At 42.0% G+C, this 20,172-nt stretch overlaps 2 protein-coding genes across 5 annotated transcripts in view; both read left to right on the plus strand.

Annotated features, from left to right (window-relative positions):
* LOC116332910 (ADAMTS-like protein 1) overlaps nucleotides 1-15,126 on the plus strand; it is a 103,360-nt gene extending 88,234 nt beyond the window's left edge. For 3 of the 4 annotated variants that reach the window (XM_039609458.1, XM_039609460.1, XM_039609461.1), the window contains 12 exons: nucleotides 3,030-3,349; nucleotides 4,930-5,059; nucleotides 7,015-7,225; nucleotides 7,325-7,504; nucleotides 7,623-7,776; nucleotides 7,937-8,930; nucleotides 9,058-9,185; nucleotides 11,293-11,413; nucleotides 11,545-11,749; nucleotides 11,891-12,000; nucleotides 12,150-12,370; nucleotides 13,209-15,126. In XM_039609458.1, coding sequence (XP_039465392.1) covers nucleotides 3,030-3,349; nucleotides 4,930-5,059; nucleotides 7,015-7,225; nucleotides 7,325-7,504; nucleotides 7,623-7,776; nucleotides 7,937-8,930; nucleotides 9,058-9,185; nucleotides 11,293-11,413; nucleotides 11,545-11,749; nucleotides 11,891-12,000; nucleotides 12,150-12,370; nucleotides 13,209-13,318 — 2,884 coding nt within the window. In that variant the 3' untranslated portion in view covers nucleotides 13,319-15,126. The remainder of the gene's footprint in view (nucleotides 1-3,029; nucleotides 3,350-4,929; nucleotides 5,060-7,014; nucleotides 7,226-7,324; nucleotides 7,505-7,622; nucleotides 7,777-7,936; nucleotides 8,931-9,057; nucleotides 9,186-11,292; nucleotides 11,414-11,544; nucleotides 11,750-11,890; nucleotides 12,001-12,149; nucleotides 12,371-13,208) is intronic. The other variant, XM_039609459.1, reaches the window with a different exon arrangement.
* LOC116332911 (NACHT, LRR and PYD domains-containing protein 3-like) lies at nucleotides 15,123-19,616 on the plus strand. Its single transcript, XM_031756006.2, has 6 exons — nucleotides 15,123-15,765; nucleotides 16,750-18,472; nucleotides 18,605-18,688; nucleotides 18,778-18,861; nucleotides 19,083-19,160; nucleotides 19,252-19,616. Exons 1-6 carry the CDS (start codon nucleotides 15,474-15,476, stop codon nucleotides 19,568-19,570), a joined length of 2,580 nt encoding a protein of 859 aa, XP_031611866.2. The 5' UTR covers nucleotides 15,123-15,473; the 3' UTR covers nucleotides 19,571-19,616.
* The last annotated feature ends 556 nt before the right edge of the window (nucleotides 19,617-20,172 follow it).

Here is a 20,172-nt window from a genome sequence, read left to right on the forward strand (position 1 = left end):
GGGCCAGGTTACAGATGTGAGAGGAAAGAGAATGAAATTCCTGTGCTAGACTTATTGCACCTCCGTTGCCAGACGTTTTGCCTGCGCCGAAACCCACCGCTGCGCGGCTGCTTGAAAAATTAAACCCATATATGTTCTCCAATCAAGCCAAAACATTTTTTCACCGTGAGTAAATAAAATATTTCCACTGATGGATATTTAATTGATACGATTAACGTGGGGCTTTGGCGGATGTGACAAAAATGCGTTGTTTCCCTCCATGAATGAAATCGGGATTGTTTTTGAACTGACAGATGTACTTTAACGGCGCATGAAGATAAACATTTCTGTGGGTTCGCTCGTTGACTTTGTCGTTCCTGTTCCAAAGTCTAACTGCCGGTGATTCATTTGTTTGCCCGTAACACAATGAGTCCTTGAGCTCTTGTACAGAACCAGCTTTGCCTTAATCATGAGCTCCTTATTGAGGCATCTTATAAAACAGCAGGGTCCTCTTGTGTTGCGGTCAGACTGTTAAACCAAGGAAGAATGCGGCACAGTGGTGAAGGCTGCCATGCAAAATATGCTTTGCTACCATTATGAGCTTATTAAGGAAAGATAAAGATAGTTTGTCAGGTTCACAGAACACTGTTAGGAAGCAGTGCTTATACTTGCAGATTATGTACTTTACCGATTTAAACCATTTTGTTTTCACCTCAGAGGATTTGTAGTGCTCACTTAGGTCGTTCACTCGTTTCTTTTCATTGCTAAGTGATTGCAGAGGAATTTGACAGCATGTTCTTCCTTCTGATTGGCTCCCTGTCATAAGCAGAAGGTTTTAACAGCAGGTGGGCGTGGCTTCTGTTCTCCCACACAGATCCTATTGGAGAGATCCCTTCTCTCTGACATTGTAAATGGTAAATTTTTCTACATCCTATCATTCCTATCTAACTTTCCTATTCCACTGAATGCATCTGAGAGCCTGGGATTCGGGATCTTGCCCAAGGCTACTTAGGCATACAGACTGGATACTGGAGCAGCCAGGGATCGAACCACGAAGAATAAAAGCGACTTAAGAGCAGTCATCACTGTGATTCTACTGTAGAAACTTCAGCACATAGCAATGGAGGCTCCAATGCTGCAAGCCTGACTTCTAATCAAGACCATTGTTACCTGATGAAGCTCAGGCTCTGGCTGCCGTGCTGGGGTCAGCATGCGCTAACTCTATGTTCTTCTGCAGCTTTGTGTTAGCATGCTGTCTGCGCAGATGTCTGCAAAGACCCGATGTTTTGTTAGCAGTATGATGCGGTTGTTTCTATACCGGACGCAGTTGACACTTCAGCACTGCAAACATGTCCTTTTGTGCAATAAAAATAAACATAATTTCCATATTTCCACTCCTTAAAAATCGTAGGCCATTCCACCATTTTCCACATAAACTGAAATCAGCTGATCGGCATGTTTAATGTGTTTTTCTTTCTGTCTGTCTGCCCGTCGTGCAGATAATTGAAGTAACAGTAACCTGATTACTGAAGTAATTACAGTGGCGTGGTACATTACTCAGTTTAACATCCAGCACTCGCAACACAGAAGCACTGAAATAAAGTCATACACTTGCTTTGTGTCTTCTTGTGTTCAGGTTTAGCAAAGGGAAGTCATTAATCTAGGGGGGAAATGTAGCTATTTTATAAGACTAATAGCTTTGCCACCACCTATCTGCTAGATGATAAACTGCATCTTGATTCAGACACACACACACACATCTGCTCCTGACTGTGCAGAGCTGTTGGTTCTGATGGATGTAGTAGTTTTGTTTTTTTACTTTCACATATGTCTCAAATGACCATCCTTATCAGCTACTCATTCGATCAATGACAGCTGTGATTTAGAAACACAGTTCAACCTGTGCCTCTGGTCTTAAAAATTTGTGCATGTACTCAACACCTCCAATATGACATATGTGCAAGTCCTTTAAAGTCTGTCTGCCAAAAAGGAACCAGAAGTGTTGAGCTCAGACCTAAACAGGACAGCTGCTCTGTGTTGTAAACATCAGGCTACTGTCCAAAAGCTACAGTCCACACTGTAAGTATTTGGACAGCTGGACATGTGTTTTGTTGTTAAGGCTCTGCTCCAAATGATTGATACCACGCGAAAGGGCCAAGACTCAGTTTTAATTTGAGTATTTTCCTATCAATGGTAAAGAAACTTGTGGTGAAAAATACCCATAAATTATCTGATATATATTATTTTATTTCCTTTGTTTGAGGCACTGCAAAGGGTAAAAGTGAGAGGCTGTCCCCTCAGACGGACACTCTCTGCTATCAGCTTAGCGGTGCATCTGTCACAGAACTGAGCACTTGTTTACTAGTAATATAAGATGTTAATAGGAAGGCCTCGTTATTTGGTCTCAGGTGCACATTGTGGGACAAATGCTGTCTTTGTATGTCCATATATCAATAAGTGAGTGTCCAGAGTTTTCACAAGTACATAATGACCACCAGAACCACTTTGAATGATCTCCTAAATCACTTGATATAATATCACTGAGTCATATAGAGCTTCTGTTCAAGCATTTCTGTGTGCATTTCCAACAAAGTTATAGAATCAGTTAAATCTGAAGAGGGCTTTCAAACTCCTTTCTGTATCACACTTTCTGATCTTTTACCCTCTCTGATTTCTGTTGAAGGAGTGATCGTTCAGTCTCTGGGCCTTTCAGTTTTTCTTCCTCTCATCCATTTTTTAAGCTGAGGAAGGATGCACATGAAAGCTGTTTATCCAAGAATAGCTGATTGTAATGTTTCACAGCTGTGCAATTAATCACGCTGCACTGACTGTATTTCATAAATACTTAATGAGTTTAAGAACCCAGCCACTAATGAATACAATCTGTTTACAGAGAAAGCTAAAAAAGAGCAAAAAAACAACAACTGTGATTCGCTATCAAACAGTCCAGGTTTGGTTTGGAAACAGCCCTTATCAAATCCAACTCACAACCCAAGTCACATTTTCATACTTTTCCACTTGAGTCATCTGTTGCTTGCTCTCCTCTCCAGCTTTATCCCCGGTCCCTGGCAGCCCTGCAGCAGGACATGTGGTGCTGGGACCCAGCATCGGACGGTCAAGTGCCAAGTGCTGCTGTCTTTCTCCCAGACAATCGTGGACGTGCCAGATGATGAATGCGAGGGGATCAAACCTGCTACCAGCCAGCCTTGCTACAGCAGTCCCTGCTCTGTAGATTTGGGTGAAGCAGGACAAAGTAAAGAGGTGGAAGAGGAGGAAGAAGAGGAGGAGAAGGGCAGGACACTGCAAAGAGAGGAACTGCACGACTGGGAGTACGAGGGCTTTACTCAGTGCTCAGAGAGTTGTGGGGGAGGTATGATCTTTATTGATCTCTCTGACATGAGAAAGTAAAGAGAGAGAAGTTGAAAGAGTAGATTTGGGGAGTTGAAAAGTTAACTCGTGTCTGCAGCTATGCTGACACCTTCCCAGTGACAATAAAAATATGCTGACGCTTAGCAGGTGTACCATTTACCACATCTCCAGTCTTAGGTCAGCATGTTAGCATGCAATCACTGTTTTCTGCAATCCTTCTAATGCTGTTTCCCTTTAAAACCAAAAATATTAGCCTTATCGTGGCCCTAGAAGAAAAACTCAGATCTCACAAGTCAGCTCTGCATCCTGTGGGGGACCGTGTGCAAATTTCATAGCAATCCATCTCAAAACATTTTCTAATATGCTTCCCAAAAATATGTAAAATTTACTTCCAACTGAATCAGGGACAAATATGCTCACATTTAACTTTTTTTTTCTTCTACTTTTGGCTGATATCGCTGCAGAAATACTCCTACGCATTTTGGCACAGAGTCTTCATCAGGTACAAAAGTTCAAATGCTCTGAAGACTACGTGCTGAAGCGCGTACGTTTATTTCTGCTGTGACACGAGACCTACTGAAAAGCTTATTGGGAGTATTTCTGTCCTTTATCGGTGTTTGAGATGTGCTGCGTTTTTGCATTTCTTTAAAAATACTTATTGGATTTTCAGTTTAGCTCTCTACTGAAGCTTTCACTGTTTACGCTCATCCTTTTATTTTCACTCTGGTGGATCCAGAGACAGTGCCGACCCTGGAGCTGTACACCTGTGGTGGCTCCAACGAGCAGAGCAGATTCGTAAATTATGCTGCGAGTAAATACATCAGCAGCAGACAAGTGCTGTTATGTAGTTTGATTTGACAGTAAGTCTGAAAGACAAAGTCAACTCCGTGAGTGCCACTAAGTACGTCGCAGTTGATTGATGTGCTCCAGCCTTAAACCCATATCACTGGATGTCTGACGCCAGTAAATGCCTTGAGCAGATGCAAGTCCTATCATATTAAATGATAGCGGATGGCATAGAGGTCATACGTCACCAATGCTCAAGGCAGCGGGAAAATGCTTTGCCAGACAGAGACCGCTTTCTTAAATATCCTGCCAACATGCATTGAGGCCCACTTTAATCTTCCTACCTACACATCCAAGCATGCGTGCCTGCCTCATGTGCGTTTGCCTTAATCTCTGCGTGTGTGCGTTTGCAACTTAATTTCTGCACACGGGTGTGGGCTTTTGTCAGTGTCTGTGTATGCGCTCATCCAAACTCAACAAACTCCCATTCGGGGATGATTACACTCCGGTATCAGATGTCCGATGCACACCCTGAGGGCTGTGCTCCTGTGGACCATCACACTGCTATGGCGTTTGAAGTTCCTGCTTCGCTGTTGTTGTCCCCAACATTAGAAGCAGACTCAGGGAGTTGTGTTACATTACTTTTAATATGACTTTGCATGAAAACTCTGACAGTGCATCCACAAGTTGAGGCAACCAAAGTGTTTTAATGTATTTTGGACCCTAAAATCTTCCTTTTTAATTACAGTGTCTGCAAGAAAGCAAGCATGACATTGCTGTATTCTCTAACCGCAGGTGTGCAGGAGGCTGTGGTTATCTGCCTGAACAAGCAGACCAGAGAAGCAGCAGACCAAAGCCTGTGTGTGAGCTCTCGGCGACCCCCACGACTCCTCCAGGACTGCAAAACTCAGCCCTGCCCACCCAGGTACAATAAAAACCCCTAACTCAGACCTCATTATCGTCATCATTATTATTTAAACATGTTTCAAATGGTTTGCGCATGAAAATTAAAAAGGATTTGATTAATGGATGTAGTAAAAATAGGGAGGAAATGCATTTTTGGGGGATGAAAAAAAAGGTTTGGCTACATTTAAGAGAAAAATATTAATTAAAGTCAGGACAAAAATATGGCTGTGCTTTCTCTTAGCTTGCCAAGAGTGTATCCATCCAAAAATGTGCAATATTCAGTACAGAAGTGGAACGCTGATGTACCACTTTTTCGGAGCCTAGATAAATTCTTAGCTGAATCAGTTAAGTTTGACGGTTCGTTGGTAGAGAAAAATTCAAAAGCTTCTAATCCGCTGTGTTATGCCTCTCGGTTCAAACCAACTGGGGCAATTAAATCTCTGTTAAGGCTGCTCGAGTCCAAGAGATACTAAAGCAGAACGACAGAGATGGATGGTTGTATCTCTGCAAGCAGCAAATTAAACCTTGTGGAATCTGACAGTGATTAGCTTTACCTGCGAGGTTCAGTTGTCCTTGGAAAGGGAAATCTAGGAGGCTTCAGCTGTTTTTCTAAGTGATTTCTTTTGGCAAACTTTTTTTACAACTAGGAATGGCCTTCAGTGATTGCATGTCATATTGACAAATTTGCCACATTACCAGAGGGGTTAACAATGTAGGGTTTATCCTGAGGGGATGCTATTGAAAAGCCTGTGGGTGGGTAAGTAATGTTATGCAGTCAAGCATGACTTAAGTTAATACATGTAATGGCAGTCTTCCCATTTCCCTCTCCAGGTCAAAATGTAGGTCTAGAGGAAAAAAGGGAATCATTGAAGTAACTGTGATCATCCTCTGGGGAGCGTTCAGTGCTTGCTACATTTCAAGCTCAAATTATTTTTGATATTAGAGGTTTAAGCTGTGCTGTTAATGTTTAAGTCAAAATGTAGCTTTTTTTTGTTCAATTCAACATACAAGCAGTTTACAAACACTGTTAGAGTTTCACATTTCAAATTGCAAATCATAGGTAATTTTTTTGTGAACCTACCAGATCAATGCACATCCAGATTAAACACCTAAAAGGTCAAACAGCAAAACTGCATGTTGTTTAACATGAGCAAACTGTGGCTAAATGGTGAGTGGATTTTGTGGTTGGCCACACGTTTCAGGTTAACACCGTGCACATTGTCAGTGTTCTACCCCTCACACTCTTGTCAGAAAACCCAGAGGCTTGCAGCCTGCCCTTGCCTGTTTTTCCAGGCTTTGAGTCTTGTTTTTAGGCACAACAAATGCAGTATTGGCCTTGTTTCCTTTGGCCCTTTCCTCCCTCCCTGAGGCCTCCTCACCATCCCATATTAAGCTACACTCTTTGGATAGTGTTCCCCCTGAAAGGAAAACAGCCATAGGATTTAGCTTTGAGTATAGCAGCGGTCCATGAGCAAGCTTCATTCCCGATTCTCCTCAGAGCCTTAAATAAATATGAGTAGTTTTGAAATATCACCCAATATGTCGAGCAGAAAATGAAATTGCTGCCATCTCATTTCAAGCCAAAACTTTAAAGGCATGGCAACCACTTGGACACTGGCCACAATTTGGAATAAACCTGCCAAAGTAACTTTGATGCTGGATTAAACCCAGTTTAAAATTGTGTTGGGCAACAACATGAATATTAATTCCAGTAGTTCATTGGAAAAATACAAATGAAAAAGTAATGCAATAGGGATTTCTTGAATATCGTGAAACTCGGTGTAGGATATTATGTTTCTTGCCTTTTTCACTTGTATTCACCTTCATGATTTTACATATTCATAAGACTGCAAAGGTGTTCTCTCACTGGATCAAGAGATATATAGTACCGTACTATTTACAGTGCTATGAAGTATATGTGTGCAATGCACTGTAGATTTGCCATAATGAGCACAATAAACATTGTTCTAACAGGTGGGAAACTGGAGAGTGGAGCTCCTGCTCAGCTACATGTGGGGTAGGTCTGATGATTCGCACTGTGGTGTGCACCCACCGGCCCTCTCGTGACAGCAATCACACTTTAGTTTTGAGGGATGAAGACTGTCAGAACCCCAAGCCCAGTCCTGTCCAAGCCTGCAACCGCTTTGACTGCCCTCCTATGTGGGACACGCATGACTGGGGACAGGTAAAGGACGTCATCTATAAAGTTTACCACTACAAGTGTTTGATGATTGGGACTCAAGCGCATGTGACTGATTTAATCTCTGCGTGTTTTTGCACCCAGTGCTCCCAAAGTTGCGGTGGTGGGGTTCAGAGGAGGCAGGTACTATGCAAGCAACGTTTGGCTGATGGCAGCATTCTGGAGCTACCTGACACGTTTTGCCCTACTAAGAGTCCTACAAGCCAGCAGCCCTGTGGTGAGCAGGAATGCCCACCTGAGTGGGTCACAACGAGATGGTCCCAGGTAGCCTACCTTTCAGCCAGAGACCATTCTGCCATATTGCTGTTGTTCAGATGGACATGTTAAAAACTGGTACTTTGCAGGTTTTGTTTATTTTAATACATTTCTCTTGTTTTTCCAGTGTTCAGTGACATGTGGAAATGGTATTCAGACCCTCCAAGCTGTTTGCAGGAAGAAAGAGGTGAATGGAAGGTATTTGACAGCAGACCCTAAGAACTGTTCCCTGCTGGCTCGTCCTAGCAGAATCCAACCATGCTTCTTCAAGCCCTGTGAAAGTAAGATACTCTTTATTTGGCTGTATTTATGTAAGTTATACTGCTAAGAACCAAAAGAAAAGGGAGCTAAGTTCCTTAAATGCAAAGTTTTGTATATCCCAAGCAAAGTACAGATATTTGAGCCAACAATCAAGCCATTAACCTGTCCTCTTAATTACAGACTCTGTCAAGCCTGATGCCACCATACTGGCTCAGAGAAAAGTTTATGTCCAGTGGCGGAAAGGCAAAAAGGTTCACCTGGGCATTGGTGGTTATGCATACATCCTGCCTTGGACAACTGTGGTCCTTCGCTGCCCAACCCGCCACTTCCGTAAGGGCCAAATCCACTGGCTGAAGGAAGGGAAGCCCCTGGTCAACCTACCGCACCTCTCCATAACGTCACTAGGATATGTGAAGATCCATCAGGTTCGCGCATCTGATGCTGGGATATATACATGTGTCGCAGGTGAGGCACAAGAACATTTAGTCTTACAGATCATTGGCAGCAAGCAAAAGCTGTCTGTAGCAGAGTCAATGCTCAGACGACAAAAGGTTGGGCGACCGGATGCAATCTCAGCGCAAGAAAGATTTCAGGAGCTTCACATCTCCCTCAACCGATATGATACAATTATTGAGCGTTTGCTTAATCATAAAGAGTCCATTCGAGATGAAAAATACATTGCTGACAAATCACCTGCCAGTGAAAAGAACAGTTCTACCCTGGAGGATGAAGGGTCAGAAATTTACATCCCAGAGGTCCTCGTTGCCGACACCCGCAGGCTAGAGGAGATCATGAAAAACTTTTCCGAAGACCTTGGAGGACTACGGGAGGAACAACTTATCGCCCAGCTGCTTAGTGAGCTCACTGTGGCGCAGGGTGAAACCAATGAGTCGACGCTTCACCCTCCAGAAAGTGCTGAATCTTCCACGCAAGAGCCACTCCATTATAAACCAAACATTAAAGCCCACACAGCCAGACCAAGAAACCCGCTGATAATCCAACGTTCGAAAAAGATTGGAGAGGGGCCACAATCTGAAATGATAGTTTATGTGGGAATGCCAGTTTTCCTGCAGAAACCAGTTGTTAGTTTAGTGTTGAAGTGTGAAGCAGTAGGAAATCCTGACCCATCTGTGACATGGACGAAGAATGGGAAAGAGTTGCGCTACAGTAGCAGGTAAGAACTAACCTTGAAATAAGGACTTTTTGTGAAAATTACATGGCTGCCTGTGGCTTTTTTATGTTTATATCAAAGACCTGGATGACCGAGGTGCTTCATAGATAGCTTGTCTTTGTGTTGGCAGAGTAGGCCTGTTGCCTACAGGATCACTGAGGATCCAGTACCCAAGCAAAGGGGATGAGGGTTTGTACACCTGCACTGCCAGAAACCGTTTTGGAAGGACATCTCTTTCATCTTCGGTGCAAATTACTGGTAAGGTTTATAGATCTGTAAGTTTCAATGGTTTATACAGAAGCTCCACCTTTGTGCAGTTCAAGCTTCTGCCTTGAGATGCTTTGAAAGTGGCCTTGAAGCGAGTAGAAGGCAGCTAAGGTTCTCAGTCACACAGGCTTAGAGACTGGTCATCAGATATCCGACAACCATCAGTTGCCTGGGAAAAATGTGAATTCTCCGACCAGTTGCTAGCTGATGTTGACTGAAATTCTTTAAAGCAGGCACTGGCCAAAAAATATCTTTGGGATTGCTTTGATCGCAGATTATCACAATTGCCCATAGTTTGCATTAAACACGCTGACTTTTTTGGCAAACTACTAGCACAAGTGAAACTGTGAAAAGTGTGATGCACACAAGAACTGGAGAACATTCAAACTGAGCATTGGGCCTTCCCATTTAAACCAACACATTTAAGAAGATGGGACTTTTGCTTTCAAGGTGAACAGTCTCCATTTCCCGTCTATGTCGCTCTTTTCACACATTGACTACTGCTTGGAGAGTAGCTTGCTAGTGCTTGCCAACAGGTCCGCATCTTCCATGCAAAATGTGGGCGACTGTGGCAACCTCTTTGCAACCTAAGCAATCGAAGCTCCGTATACCATTTTGCAACCAACTTCCTGCCAGTGACTGCATCGGCGTAACTTTGTGCTGAACATTGGGGGAGTCAAGATCTCTGTCTAAATAAATAAATAAATCTGGGGTAAATTCCCAGATGATTAAACATGCAACTATTTTGCTGGTAATACTTGAAATGAGCAAAGAAAATCAACAGCCTTGGGGGGGGGGGGCGTCATAACCCCCCTAACCCCCCTGGAAATTACGCCCCTGAGTGACTGCCAGCAACCTCCAGCAAACACTCCTAGTGGTCACAGAATACAACCAGCAGTTACTGTGGTCCACTCTCTAGGTTCTGTGCGAATCAGCCTTCAGTAGTTGATTTCACAGCGGCCCATGGTTGCCAGATTGGTGAGCAGGAAAACAAACAGAGAACAAACTGAGGGGCTACAGCAACGCACAAGATAAGCAAAGCTTGTTTTGAAATGTGAATCATGCTGTTACTGTATTACACTCCAAGAATTAGAAATAGGAAGTTGTTAGTAAAGAAGGTTGGTTGAGGTTAAACATTTTGCAGAATTACCCTTTGTGTTTTCTTGCTAAAAGCTAGATCAAAAATGCCACATGTAAATCTTTATGTAATGTAGGTGGAGCCAGAAGACTTTTAGCTGCTAGCTGCGATGACATTTCAGAGATATTTTGCAATATATAGATACTAAAAACATCACTATGACTTTTGAGAAAAGTCTGTTAGAAATACTTAAAATTGATAAAGTTTGTATAGACCCAATGTCGAGTTGAGTTTGTCCTAATACCGCTTTGTATAGTCCAGTTTACAGTAATTTATGTTGTTCTTTGTGGTTTAGGCTTCGAGGTTCTGGGAAAGCATGCATTCATCCAGCATAGAAACACACAAACACAAGAGTAACCACAGACACAGATATTCAGTAAGCTCTTACTTACCCCACTGGCTCATGTGGCTGAGTCATTGACAGAGGAATGTCCGGGGCATCACACAGTGCTCGGGTCACCTCTGAGCTACGCTGTCCTTCATCTCTTCGGCATGATCAGCCGCATTCTCATCAAAGCGCCGCCACTGTGCGTTTCCTGATCCTATAGTACGCTTCCTCTCCATACGGCAACAATTAGAGGTTCCAGGCAATGTTTCAAAGAAGATTAACTTAACATACCCTATTCAGCTAATCTAAATAGAAAGGATAAGGAGTCTTTAAAGGGCTGAAAAATGCCCTGACTGTATTTTGTTATATTTGAATTCAGATTCGGTTAAAAGCAATGTAATGACTATACTCTTGGGCATTTAGGGTCAGAGTATTTGAAGAAAAGGGAATGCAATCCAAAATACATGGAATAACTTTCAAATATTTTGGGAAGACTGTTTTGTCATGAAGCTGTGTGGTAATGTTTTTCTTTAAATCCTAGCCCATCAACTGATGAGGCTGGTGAACACACCATTCTCATTTTATTTTATATTTAATAAAATAAAAACATTGTTTGTTTTTTTTATTTTCAGGTGGCAAAGGAAGAATCTGTGTCCAAGGCAACAGTGTGGGAGCAAATGGACCGGCTTGTTCTGAGAGGAGGAATGGCAGTCGGTCGGCTGAGCTGTGCCAAGGACAAGCCTGCCTCTTCAGGTATGCTGCTTGTACTGACAAATCCTCCATTTACTCACTGCATATGTTGAATGTCTGAGAAATATTTTTGGCCAAACTGAAAAAACATGAAACATCTAATATCTACTTGACTTTTCCACTTGTTTTATTAGGTGGCGAGCGGATGCTTGGTCCCCATGCTTGGCCACTTGCGGTGGTGGAGCCCAGACTAGAATTGTGCGCTGCATGAAGGGTCCCGAGGGCAGGTCAGAAGAGGTAGAGAGTCCGAATTGCCTTGGAGCAGGGAGGAAACCCTCTGATGCAAGGCCGTGCAACCTCCTTCCCTGTGCAAGATGGGCCACAACCTCCTGGGGGCCGGTGAGCCAAGATATTACTGTGCACAAGCTTGTTTTTACAAGGTTTTATCATAAAAACACAGTTTAGACTCAAAACCTTCCCCTAGCAAGAAAATATTTTTGTAATGATAGCTTGGAAATCTGATGAATTCTCCTCTTCCAGTGTCATGGCAGGTGTGTGGGTCCCAGTTTGGCCACACAGCACCGCCATGTCTACTGCCAAGACCCCAATGGTACCAGAGTCCCCCACAGGATGTGCACTGGGCTCCACAGGTAAAGATGGGAACAAGATTAAGAATGTTTAATACTGTTGGTGATATGTGCTATCGATATACTTTAAAAAACTCCAGTTATGGTTCATATTACAAAGGGAAAAAAAGGCTATTCAGCAGAATACTATTTCAGGTATGTTCATTTTTTAGGCCAAGCTCTTTGAGGAATTGCACCGCTGAGGCTTGTGCACTTCAGTGGCTCGTGGGGCCTTGGACACAATGCACCGCCACGTGCGGACGACACGGTTTCCAATCACGCCAGGTGACCTGCGTCCACCTTCGGACCGGCAAGGCCTTCCGAGACCGTCACTGCACGTGGAGGCCTCGGCCTGCCAGCTGGCAGCGATGTAACATTTTATCCTGCGGCAGAGGTGAGAAAAAGTTACAGTAATGTCAAGTGTGCGTCGTAAATAAATATACAACATATTGTGGGTTTGCGAATTTTAGTTTAGTTTCTATTGCTTAAAAATGTTTGGGTTATTTTTTTTTATTGCAGCTTTATGATTTTCTTCTTTTGAAGGGAAGAAATTCTAGAAGGCAGAAATTTAGGAAGTTCAGAATAGATTTTACAATGAGAAGTGCAACTGAAATGTTCCGTGACCCTGCTCGCAAAAACAGAACACCATACAGTGCTTTCATAGGCAATCACTGAATCCTCTTATTGCATGTTTTTGATCACATTGACATCTTTGCCTTATTAAAGATTCACACCAATGACGCCTGATGGGTCAAACTTTGTTTTCTAGGAACACAAAATTGTTGCAGTGGTTTTAGTTAAATGCAGTTGTTAATACTCTACCTTCATTTCAACTAAAACACAAAAGATGAAAAGACAATCTAGTGGTGTTTGCACTTGAGCCCATAATAAACATAGCTGTGGTTTCATATGATGAGACTTGGCAGTATCCGTCTCTAACTTGTCTGTTGGCACCCCATTACAAAACTGGTGAAGGAAACTTTGCCCGTGGTGCTTAAAGCGTTGAAAAATTGCCTTAAAAAAACCAACAAAAGCCTCTGCAGTGTCAGGTATTTCCAGAAACAATGTGCCGGTTAATTCGAAAAAGCCACAGACCACAGTGAGAGAAAGATCGCCAAATGTTTATGAATTAGAGCACTGGACCTAAAATTTCCAACAATATATCCATAGCTAAGCACTACAGCCCACAGCCACGACTGTGCATAGTAAAACGTATCCTCTGTATATTCCAGCAGGAGAGTGCCGGGACAGTACGAGGTACTGTGAGAAGGTGCGGCAGCTGGAGCTCTGCCTGCTCCCCCAGTTTAAGAGCCGCTGCTGTTTCTCCTGCCGAAACACCTGAAAGGAGAAGTGAGAACGGTGGTGAAAAATCTGGAAAGGTCAGGGAAGGTGTCACGGAAGTCAAGGAACCTCTATGCCTATCCCAACACCCTCCCATGTCGTCAACGATCGCTCCTGGATTCCCGAGTGCGGAGGAATGTTTGTTTGTCATACCCAAAAGTGACTAAAATCGACTTTTCTCAAAGATGCCATACGTGGGTTTGAATTCAAAATTATTGCTACGAGAGGAGACCACGTCTGTTGATGAAGGCTTTGGTTTTACTTCTTTATTTTTAATTTAAATCTGAAGTTCGTACAAACAGCTTTTGTGTCCCAAACAGTAGATATATTTCCAGTGTGAGCAGTAGGAACTCTGCGGTTTCATAAAGGGGAACTAAAGCCTTAAAAGCCGTGATTACGGTCATGTCCACATTAACAAAATCTGAGCAACGTAATCTTCAGTTTCAGGTTCCCGAGCAATCGGAAGATCACTATCATGTTCCTCTGAAACACAATCACTTCACGCCAAATTAAGTTTATATGATTGCATCCAAGCTTGTGATAACCACTGGACAGCTCTGTGTTTGTCTTTATTGCTAGGATTTTGATGCTAAGTGATCTTTTATGAACGTAGCAATGGGTTAAAAAGGGGTGGAAAACTGAAAACCAGCATGATGCTGCTTAAGTGAGAACAAGTGATGACAAAATAAAGCCTAGTATTAAATAACTGGGACACATTTAGTACCGGCCACACTTGGAAAAAAGTATTCATAAACATAAAACAATAATTTTGAGCAAAATGCAACAAAAATACATAAAATCAAAGGTTTATTTATTCAAATAATTAATCAGTAAGGGAAATGTGGTCGGTATAAACTGAATGTATACCATATATCAAGTAACTTGAATTTGACCAGATTACATTAAATTTATCATTTTACATGTACTTATGTTACAAAATTACATGGAAAGTTTACATTTAATCAAATTAATTAAAGCCAACATTTTGGGCATGAATAGATTTAGCACATGTTGACCATAATAACTGGTCTTTCAAAGCAGCAAGGGAGTCAGATTGCAGTTTTTAGAGGGTAAGACTCAATAAGTTTTTTTTTTTTTTTTTTTGCATGGGTTGCACTATAGGAGGTGTACGACTGAAGCAAATAATGTTTTGGGAAAAAAAAGATTTTGCACTCAGAACTCATCCAAGTCTTTGTTAAAAACATGGCTTGAGGAGTTAATTTCTTCTTTTTTTTTTAATGTAGTCTGTAAAGTTGCATTGTTTCAGTATTTTGTTTTGTGATATTTCTTGAAAAGATATTTGCCAAACGTGTCCCTTTAACCACTCTGTGAAGTTACACACGCTCACACGCAGATCTGATAAAGTTCATCCAGTCCGCCATGTGTCATAGTGTCATATTTACATGTCTGTGAACGTACGATGGGAAGCTTTGCAGTGATCGTTACTAATGTGTCGTGTGGACGGCTTGGACGTGGTCGCTGCGTCCTGGGCTCCACAGAGCTTCACTGTCATCAGGTGCAACCCAGCTTTAGCTGAAGAGTACTTGGCCCTACGCTGAGGTGCGGTTATGTGATATCACAAGAGGAAAATATTGTATCACATGTCATTTCCTAAGTTATGTAAATATTTGTGCTGTCATTTAAACTATTTATTTCCTTGTGTGTCCCTGAGCAAAGTTTCTGTAAATATTACAGGGGTGGGTCTCTCCTTGCGGCTGATGGTAGTTGATGTGCATGCGGTGGGGACCCCCTGCTGGTGACTTGATGTGTTGCTCCTTATCGTTAAATAAAACCAAATACATTCCTTTTTATAATCTGGTTGTTGTGATTGCTCTTCTTTCTTCTATATATATATATTTTTTCATGTGAAAGTCCATATTATGGAGTCAGAGATCAACATTAATCGACACTGATGCCTGCATTACAAATAACAAGAGCAAGAATTTCAGCATATAGAAGTGCTGTCATCATGACAAGGGACACTTCCCTTTTTTATGTCTGATATAAACTTGTCTCTCTCTGTTTCTCAATTTTTGGAGAGGAACAGCAGTTCACAAGATCCCTGTTGGCTTCAAAAGGAGGACATTCTTGCTATGATCTGACTATATAACCAGGACGTTTTTTGATTCATTCCCAGGACTGTTTTACATTAAATTATGGTGGAAAAGGATTTTCATCATTCCTGTTTGACAGCAGTGAGGGTACTGCGAGTTTCCCTTGTGGATGAACTAGAAGGACAGGTCGACTCTCTGGTAGAATTCCTAGTGTGTCGGGAAGTGTTCACTCGAGATGATCGCGAGGAAGTGTTGTGTCAGCTGGGTCCCCGGATGAGAGTGAGAAAGGTGCTGGATATCCTGGAGTGCAAAGGCGAGGAAGCGGCCAGGATTTTTCTTAATGTTAAAAGTCATTATCAGTACTCCAAAGAAGCGGATCCACCTCAGTCCAGAGGTATGCAATTTCAATTTTAGCCACAAGATAAGGTTTTCACTTAACTTTAGTTGGCAGGGGTGTGTCTGAAAGGGGGAAACAGAATGGAAATTTATATTGTAAGTACAGTCTAGTCAAGCACTGTACTGAAATTTATCCTGTCTTCATCCCATCACCCCCGACAGGTCGTGGCAGACTGTTGCCCCTCCCTGAGCCTGGTTCTGCCAGACCTGTCTTCCTGTTAAAAGGGAGTTTTCCCTTCCCACTGTCGCCAAGTGCTTACTCAAAAGGGGGTCGTTTGTTGAGGTTTTCTCTCCATTATTTTAACCTTACAATATAAAGTCCCTTGAGACAATGGTTGTTGTGATTTGATGCTGTATAAATAAAACTGAATTGAATTGAAAAGTAGAATCTTGATGTACTTTAAAGATATTTCAATGATTAGCTCCATTATACTTGTAATTTGGAGTCAAAACTTTCATTGCATTTATAAAATTAATAAAATAATTAATAAAATATAAAAATAAATGATGCTATAATATTTAGGTTAAACTCTCCAGTAGTATATGAAGTAATAAAATAAGTTCGGGCTCTATTGCAAAGCTACTCTACTTTTTGAATCAATCGATCATTATGATTTGCTTCATATAATGTATTTTACTATCCTCTATACTGTGTGCTTTATGTGCTCTAAGTATGCTTTGGTGCCAATACGTTTGTACTTTTATGTGAGTAGCACAGCACTTTCACTTTAAACAAAGTATTTTTACACTATATTATTGCTACTTTGATTTAGAAAATACCTATATATATTTTTTCCAACTATGTCTGAGATAATTTTCAGACTTAAAAGCATCCCACAACACTCCCAAAATGCCACATGATACATCATTTCTGTCCACAGTGTGTCATGTGGCACTTTTCAAACGACCATGTTCTAAGGTCACAAGTAGGCTACATACGATTGGAACTGGAAAATTAAACTGAGCTTCTTTTCTTCTACAGAGTACAGCAAAGTGAAACAAAAACACAAAGAAGTCCTGAGGCGCAGGAGTGAGAGCATGCTTTTCTACAACACCCGGCACGGAGAGAAAATTCAGTTTTCCGAACATTATGTCAATCTTCTCTTAGTTGACGGACACCAGGGATTAGAAAATAAAAGACATGAGGTGCTGACCTTTGGACAGAAGCGACTGTGTCTACAACAGAAGTCAGCAGTGCATGAGAAAATCAGACCAGCTGAACTGTTCTTATGTGCAAAGGCAGTTCGTCCAGTCAGGAAGGTTCTGGTATCAGGGGTGGCGGGAATCGGAAAAACTATCCTGGTGCAAAAGATGTTGTTTGATTTTGGGGGAAACAAGGACCACCTTGCCTTTGACTTCATCATACACATGACCTTCAGAGACTTGAATCTGATTGACAAGCCCACAAGTTTACGAGAGCTGATCTTGCGCAAAAACAGGCATCTTGCTAAAGAACTGGATAACATCTTGGCAAATGACAACAAACTGCTGATCATCCTGGATGGCTTTGATGAGTTCAGACACTACAGGAGCTGCGACGTGGACTCTTTTGTAACTGAGCCAGATGAAGATGCAGAGGTTATGGAGGTTATTGGAAGCTTGATGCAGGGTGAACTGCTACCAAATGCTTCTGTAATGCTCACAAGTCGGCCTGCAGCTATCAGCTACATCCCTGTGGGCTGCATTGACCGCTTTGTGCTCATTGCAGGGTTCTCCTTGGCCGAAGTTCAGGACTTCTTTTTTCGTTACTTCCAAGACAACACCCTTGCTGACCGCATGTTCTCAGTGGTATCTGCAAACGAACTAATGCTGACACTGTGCTACATACCTGCATTTTGCTACATTGTCTGCTGCATCCTCAAAGAGAGCAAAGATCTTTGTGGGGGAAGCCCAAAGACCATGACGGATATTTACGTGCAGTACTTGGTGGCTTTGCTTCGATCTCACACCCAAGCGAGAGTTGAAACATGTCTTCAAGACCAAAAAGCGGGGACCATCCAGCAGCTGTCTGATACTGTTTTAAAGCTGGGTCGACTTGCCTTCAAAAACCTACTGGAGCATCAAACATTATTTTATAGCAGCGACCAAGAGGTGGCAGCATTAGAAGGATCCAGCCTCGTTAGTGCTTTCCTCGACAAGACAATCGCAGAAGAACCTGGGTTCACTGAAGAGGTCTATTCATTTGCTCATCTTACTATTCAAGAGTTCTTTGCTGCGGTTTACTGTGCGGTGACGGATCACCCTTTGCCTGACGCGCTTGAGCGCACATCATGTCCCGGAGATGTATCCAACAGTGGACACTTGGACCTTTTCAGCCGCTTCCTCTCTGGAATCCTCTCTGAGCGCAATGCCAGTTTTCTATCTAGGCAGGTGGGGATTTGCTGCTGCAAAGAAAAAGTGAACGCATATCGTGAGAAAATCATCAGAGAACTGAGAGTTCTCTGTGAAAGTGGAGCCCACATCCTTAACCATTTGCACTGCTTGTTTGAGCAACAGGACCCCTCGTTAGCACTTGATGTGCAACCAAAGATGCTAAGAGTTAATGTTAGCGATGAAACGCTATCTCAAATGGACTACAATGCTATCAAGTATTTCCTAAACCTCACCGAGGGTAAAATATCAGAGCTGGATCTTACTGGGACTGGAATAAGCTGTGATACACTCAGAGATATTCAACATATTTTGGGTAGATGTGAGAGTCTTTGGTGAGTTTCAGGTAAAACTCAGTTTCCAAGCTTTGATAGACCCTTCCATGTGGTTGATATAAAACCTTATCAATTGCTTATGGAGCGCCACATATGCACGATATGTATTTACTTTTCCATCTCATGTTTAAGGCTTGGAGAAAACAACCTTGATATGGAAGCAGTACAGGTCATTGCTGATGTGTTGAAGGAATCGGAGAATATTGCGTACCTCGGGTAAGGTGTTAGTTAGTTTTACCACATTTTTTAAAACATTGTATGACAAAGAATCATCCAGATGATGTCACCCTTTCTGTTCCTCTTAGACTTGGGTGGACAAACATTAGTGACGACGAGCTTCTGGTCCTTGCTTGTGCAATAGGGGTTAAAAAAAAGCTTCAGGAATTGTGGTAAGAAACTTTTTGAGTTGTTTTATTATCCTGGCACATGATGCTGATGTTTGAGGAAATGGGAGTTTTCCAGTGTCGAGGATGACTGTGATGGCTTGATTTAAGAATTTTTAAAAGGTCATAGATTACACCTATATTGTAATAAACTATGCTTATATTTAAAGGTATGCTTTTTTATGTAAATATGAAAAACCTTTATTGTTCCCCCTGTCATGGAACAGGATGGAGGGCAACCGGTTGAGTTACAGAGGTCTGCTGTCATTAAGCGACTTGATCCCAGATCCTCTGAAAAACGTTGTGTGAGTATTGAATTTTGAATCAAATAATTCAAAACAATACCTCACTGATTTGTATTTTCCTAGCGCTTATGCCCTTTCCCTCTTCCCATAGGGCGATATGGAATGACCTGACTGACAGAGAGCCAGAGAGCATGCAGACCAAGGGCAGCATCACTGTGAATTTCACAGACGATGCTTCGTGGGCAGAGTGGCAGAAATGGGTTTTTAAAAGGTGTGAGGTCAGCAGCAATGAGAAGTTACTGATGGTACTTCACAAAGTGTGCAACATATCGACCCACCACTTCGAACCCCAGTGGACGAAGACCTTCTACAGTCAACTTTCACAGCTCATCAAGAGCAGAATTGAGAGCTGTACCGAGGAGGACATGTGCAAGAAGCTCAAAAAGTTTGACAGCATTTTGGACCTATGATGAAACAAAACTGCCCTTATTTTACAAGCTGTTAATAAATTATCGATTTGCATTGTGATTGTTTTTTTTGAAGACAGTAATAATAATAATATAATAACTGTAATAATCATAAAAATAATTTTTAAAAAGCAATATACCTCTCCCATGCCTGCAAACAAGTCTCAAAATGGATAAAGGGAAATCAAATCAGTTTCATTAATCAGAGAAGTAATTTCTTTACTTCTGTTTTCACAGTAGAGAATCATGACATCCAGAAGTAGGGTCATAATAAATGGTAGTTTACACTTCATTACATTCCCCAGAGATTTTTGGTCCATGTTGACATGATAGCATCACACAGTTGCTGCAGATTTGTTGGCTGTACATCCATGATGTATCCATTCTGCCAAATCCCAAAAGTGCTCTGTTGGATTGAGATCTGGTGACTGTGGGTGTCATTTGAGTACAGTAGACTCATTGTCATGTTCAAGAAACCAGTTTGACATGATCTGAGATTTTTGACATGAGCCAGCTATGCGAGTACACTGGAGTCATAATTACCAATGAGCCTCAGGTGTGCCAAGAAAATATTCCCTATGCCATTAAATCAGTTGCAAGAGCAG

This window comes from Oreochromis aureus, linkage group 3 (genome assembly GCF_013358895.1).
Source record: "Oreochromis aureus strain Israel breed Guangdong linkage group 3, ZZ_aureus, whole genome shotgun sequence".
NCBI classification, from domain to species: domain Eukaryota; kingdom Metazoa; phylum Chordata; class Actinopteri; order Cichliformes; family Cichlidae; genus Oreochromis; species Oreochromis aureus.

Bases quoted from the DNA above. Each gene is read 5' to 3' on its own strand.
- LOC116332911 (XM_031756006.2), top strand. From the start codon at position 15,474: ATGGTGGAAAAGGATTTTCATCATTCCTGTTTGACAGCAGTGAGGGTA. The intron at 18,689-18,777 runs GTAAGGTGTTAG...TGTTCCTCTTAG, and splicing joins GAGAATATTGCGTACCTCGG to ACTTGGGTGGACAAACATTA. The intron at 18,862-19,082 runs GTAAGAAACTTT...GTCATGGAACAG, and splicing joins AAAAAGCTTCAGGAATTGTG to GATGGAGGGCAACCGGTTGA.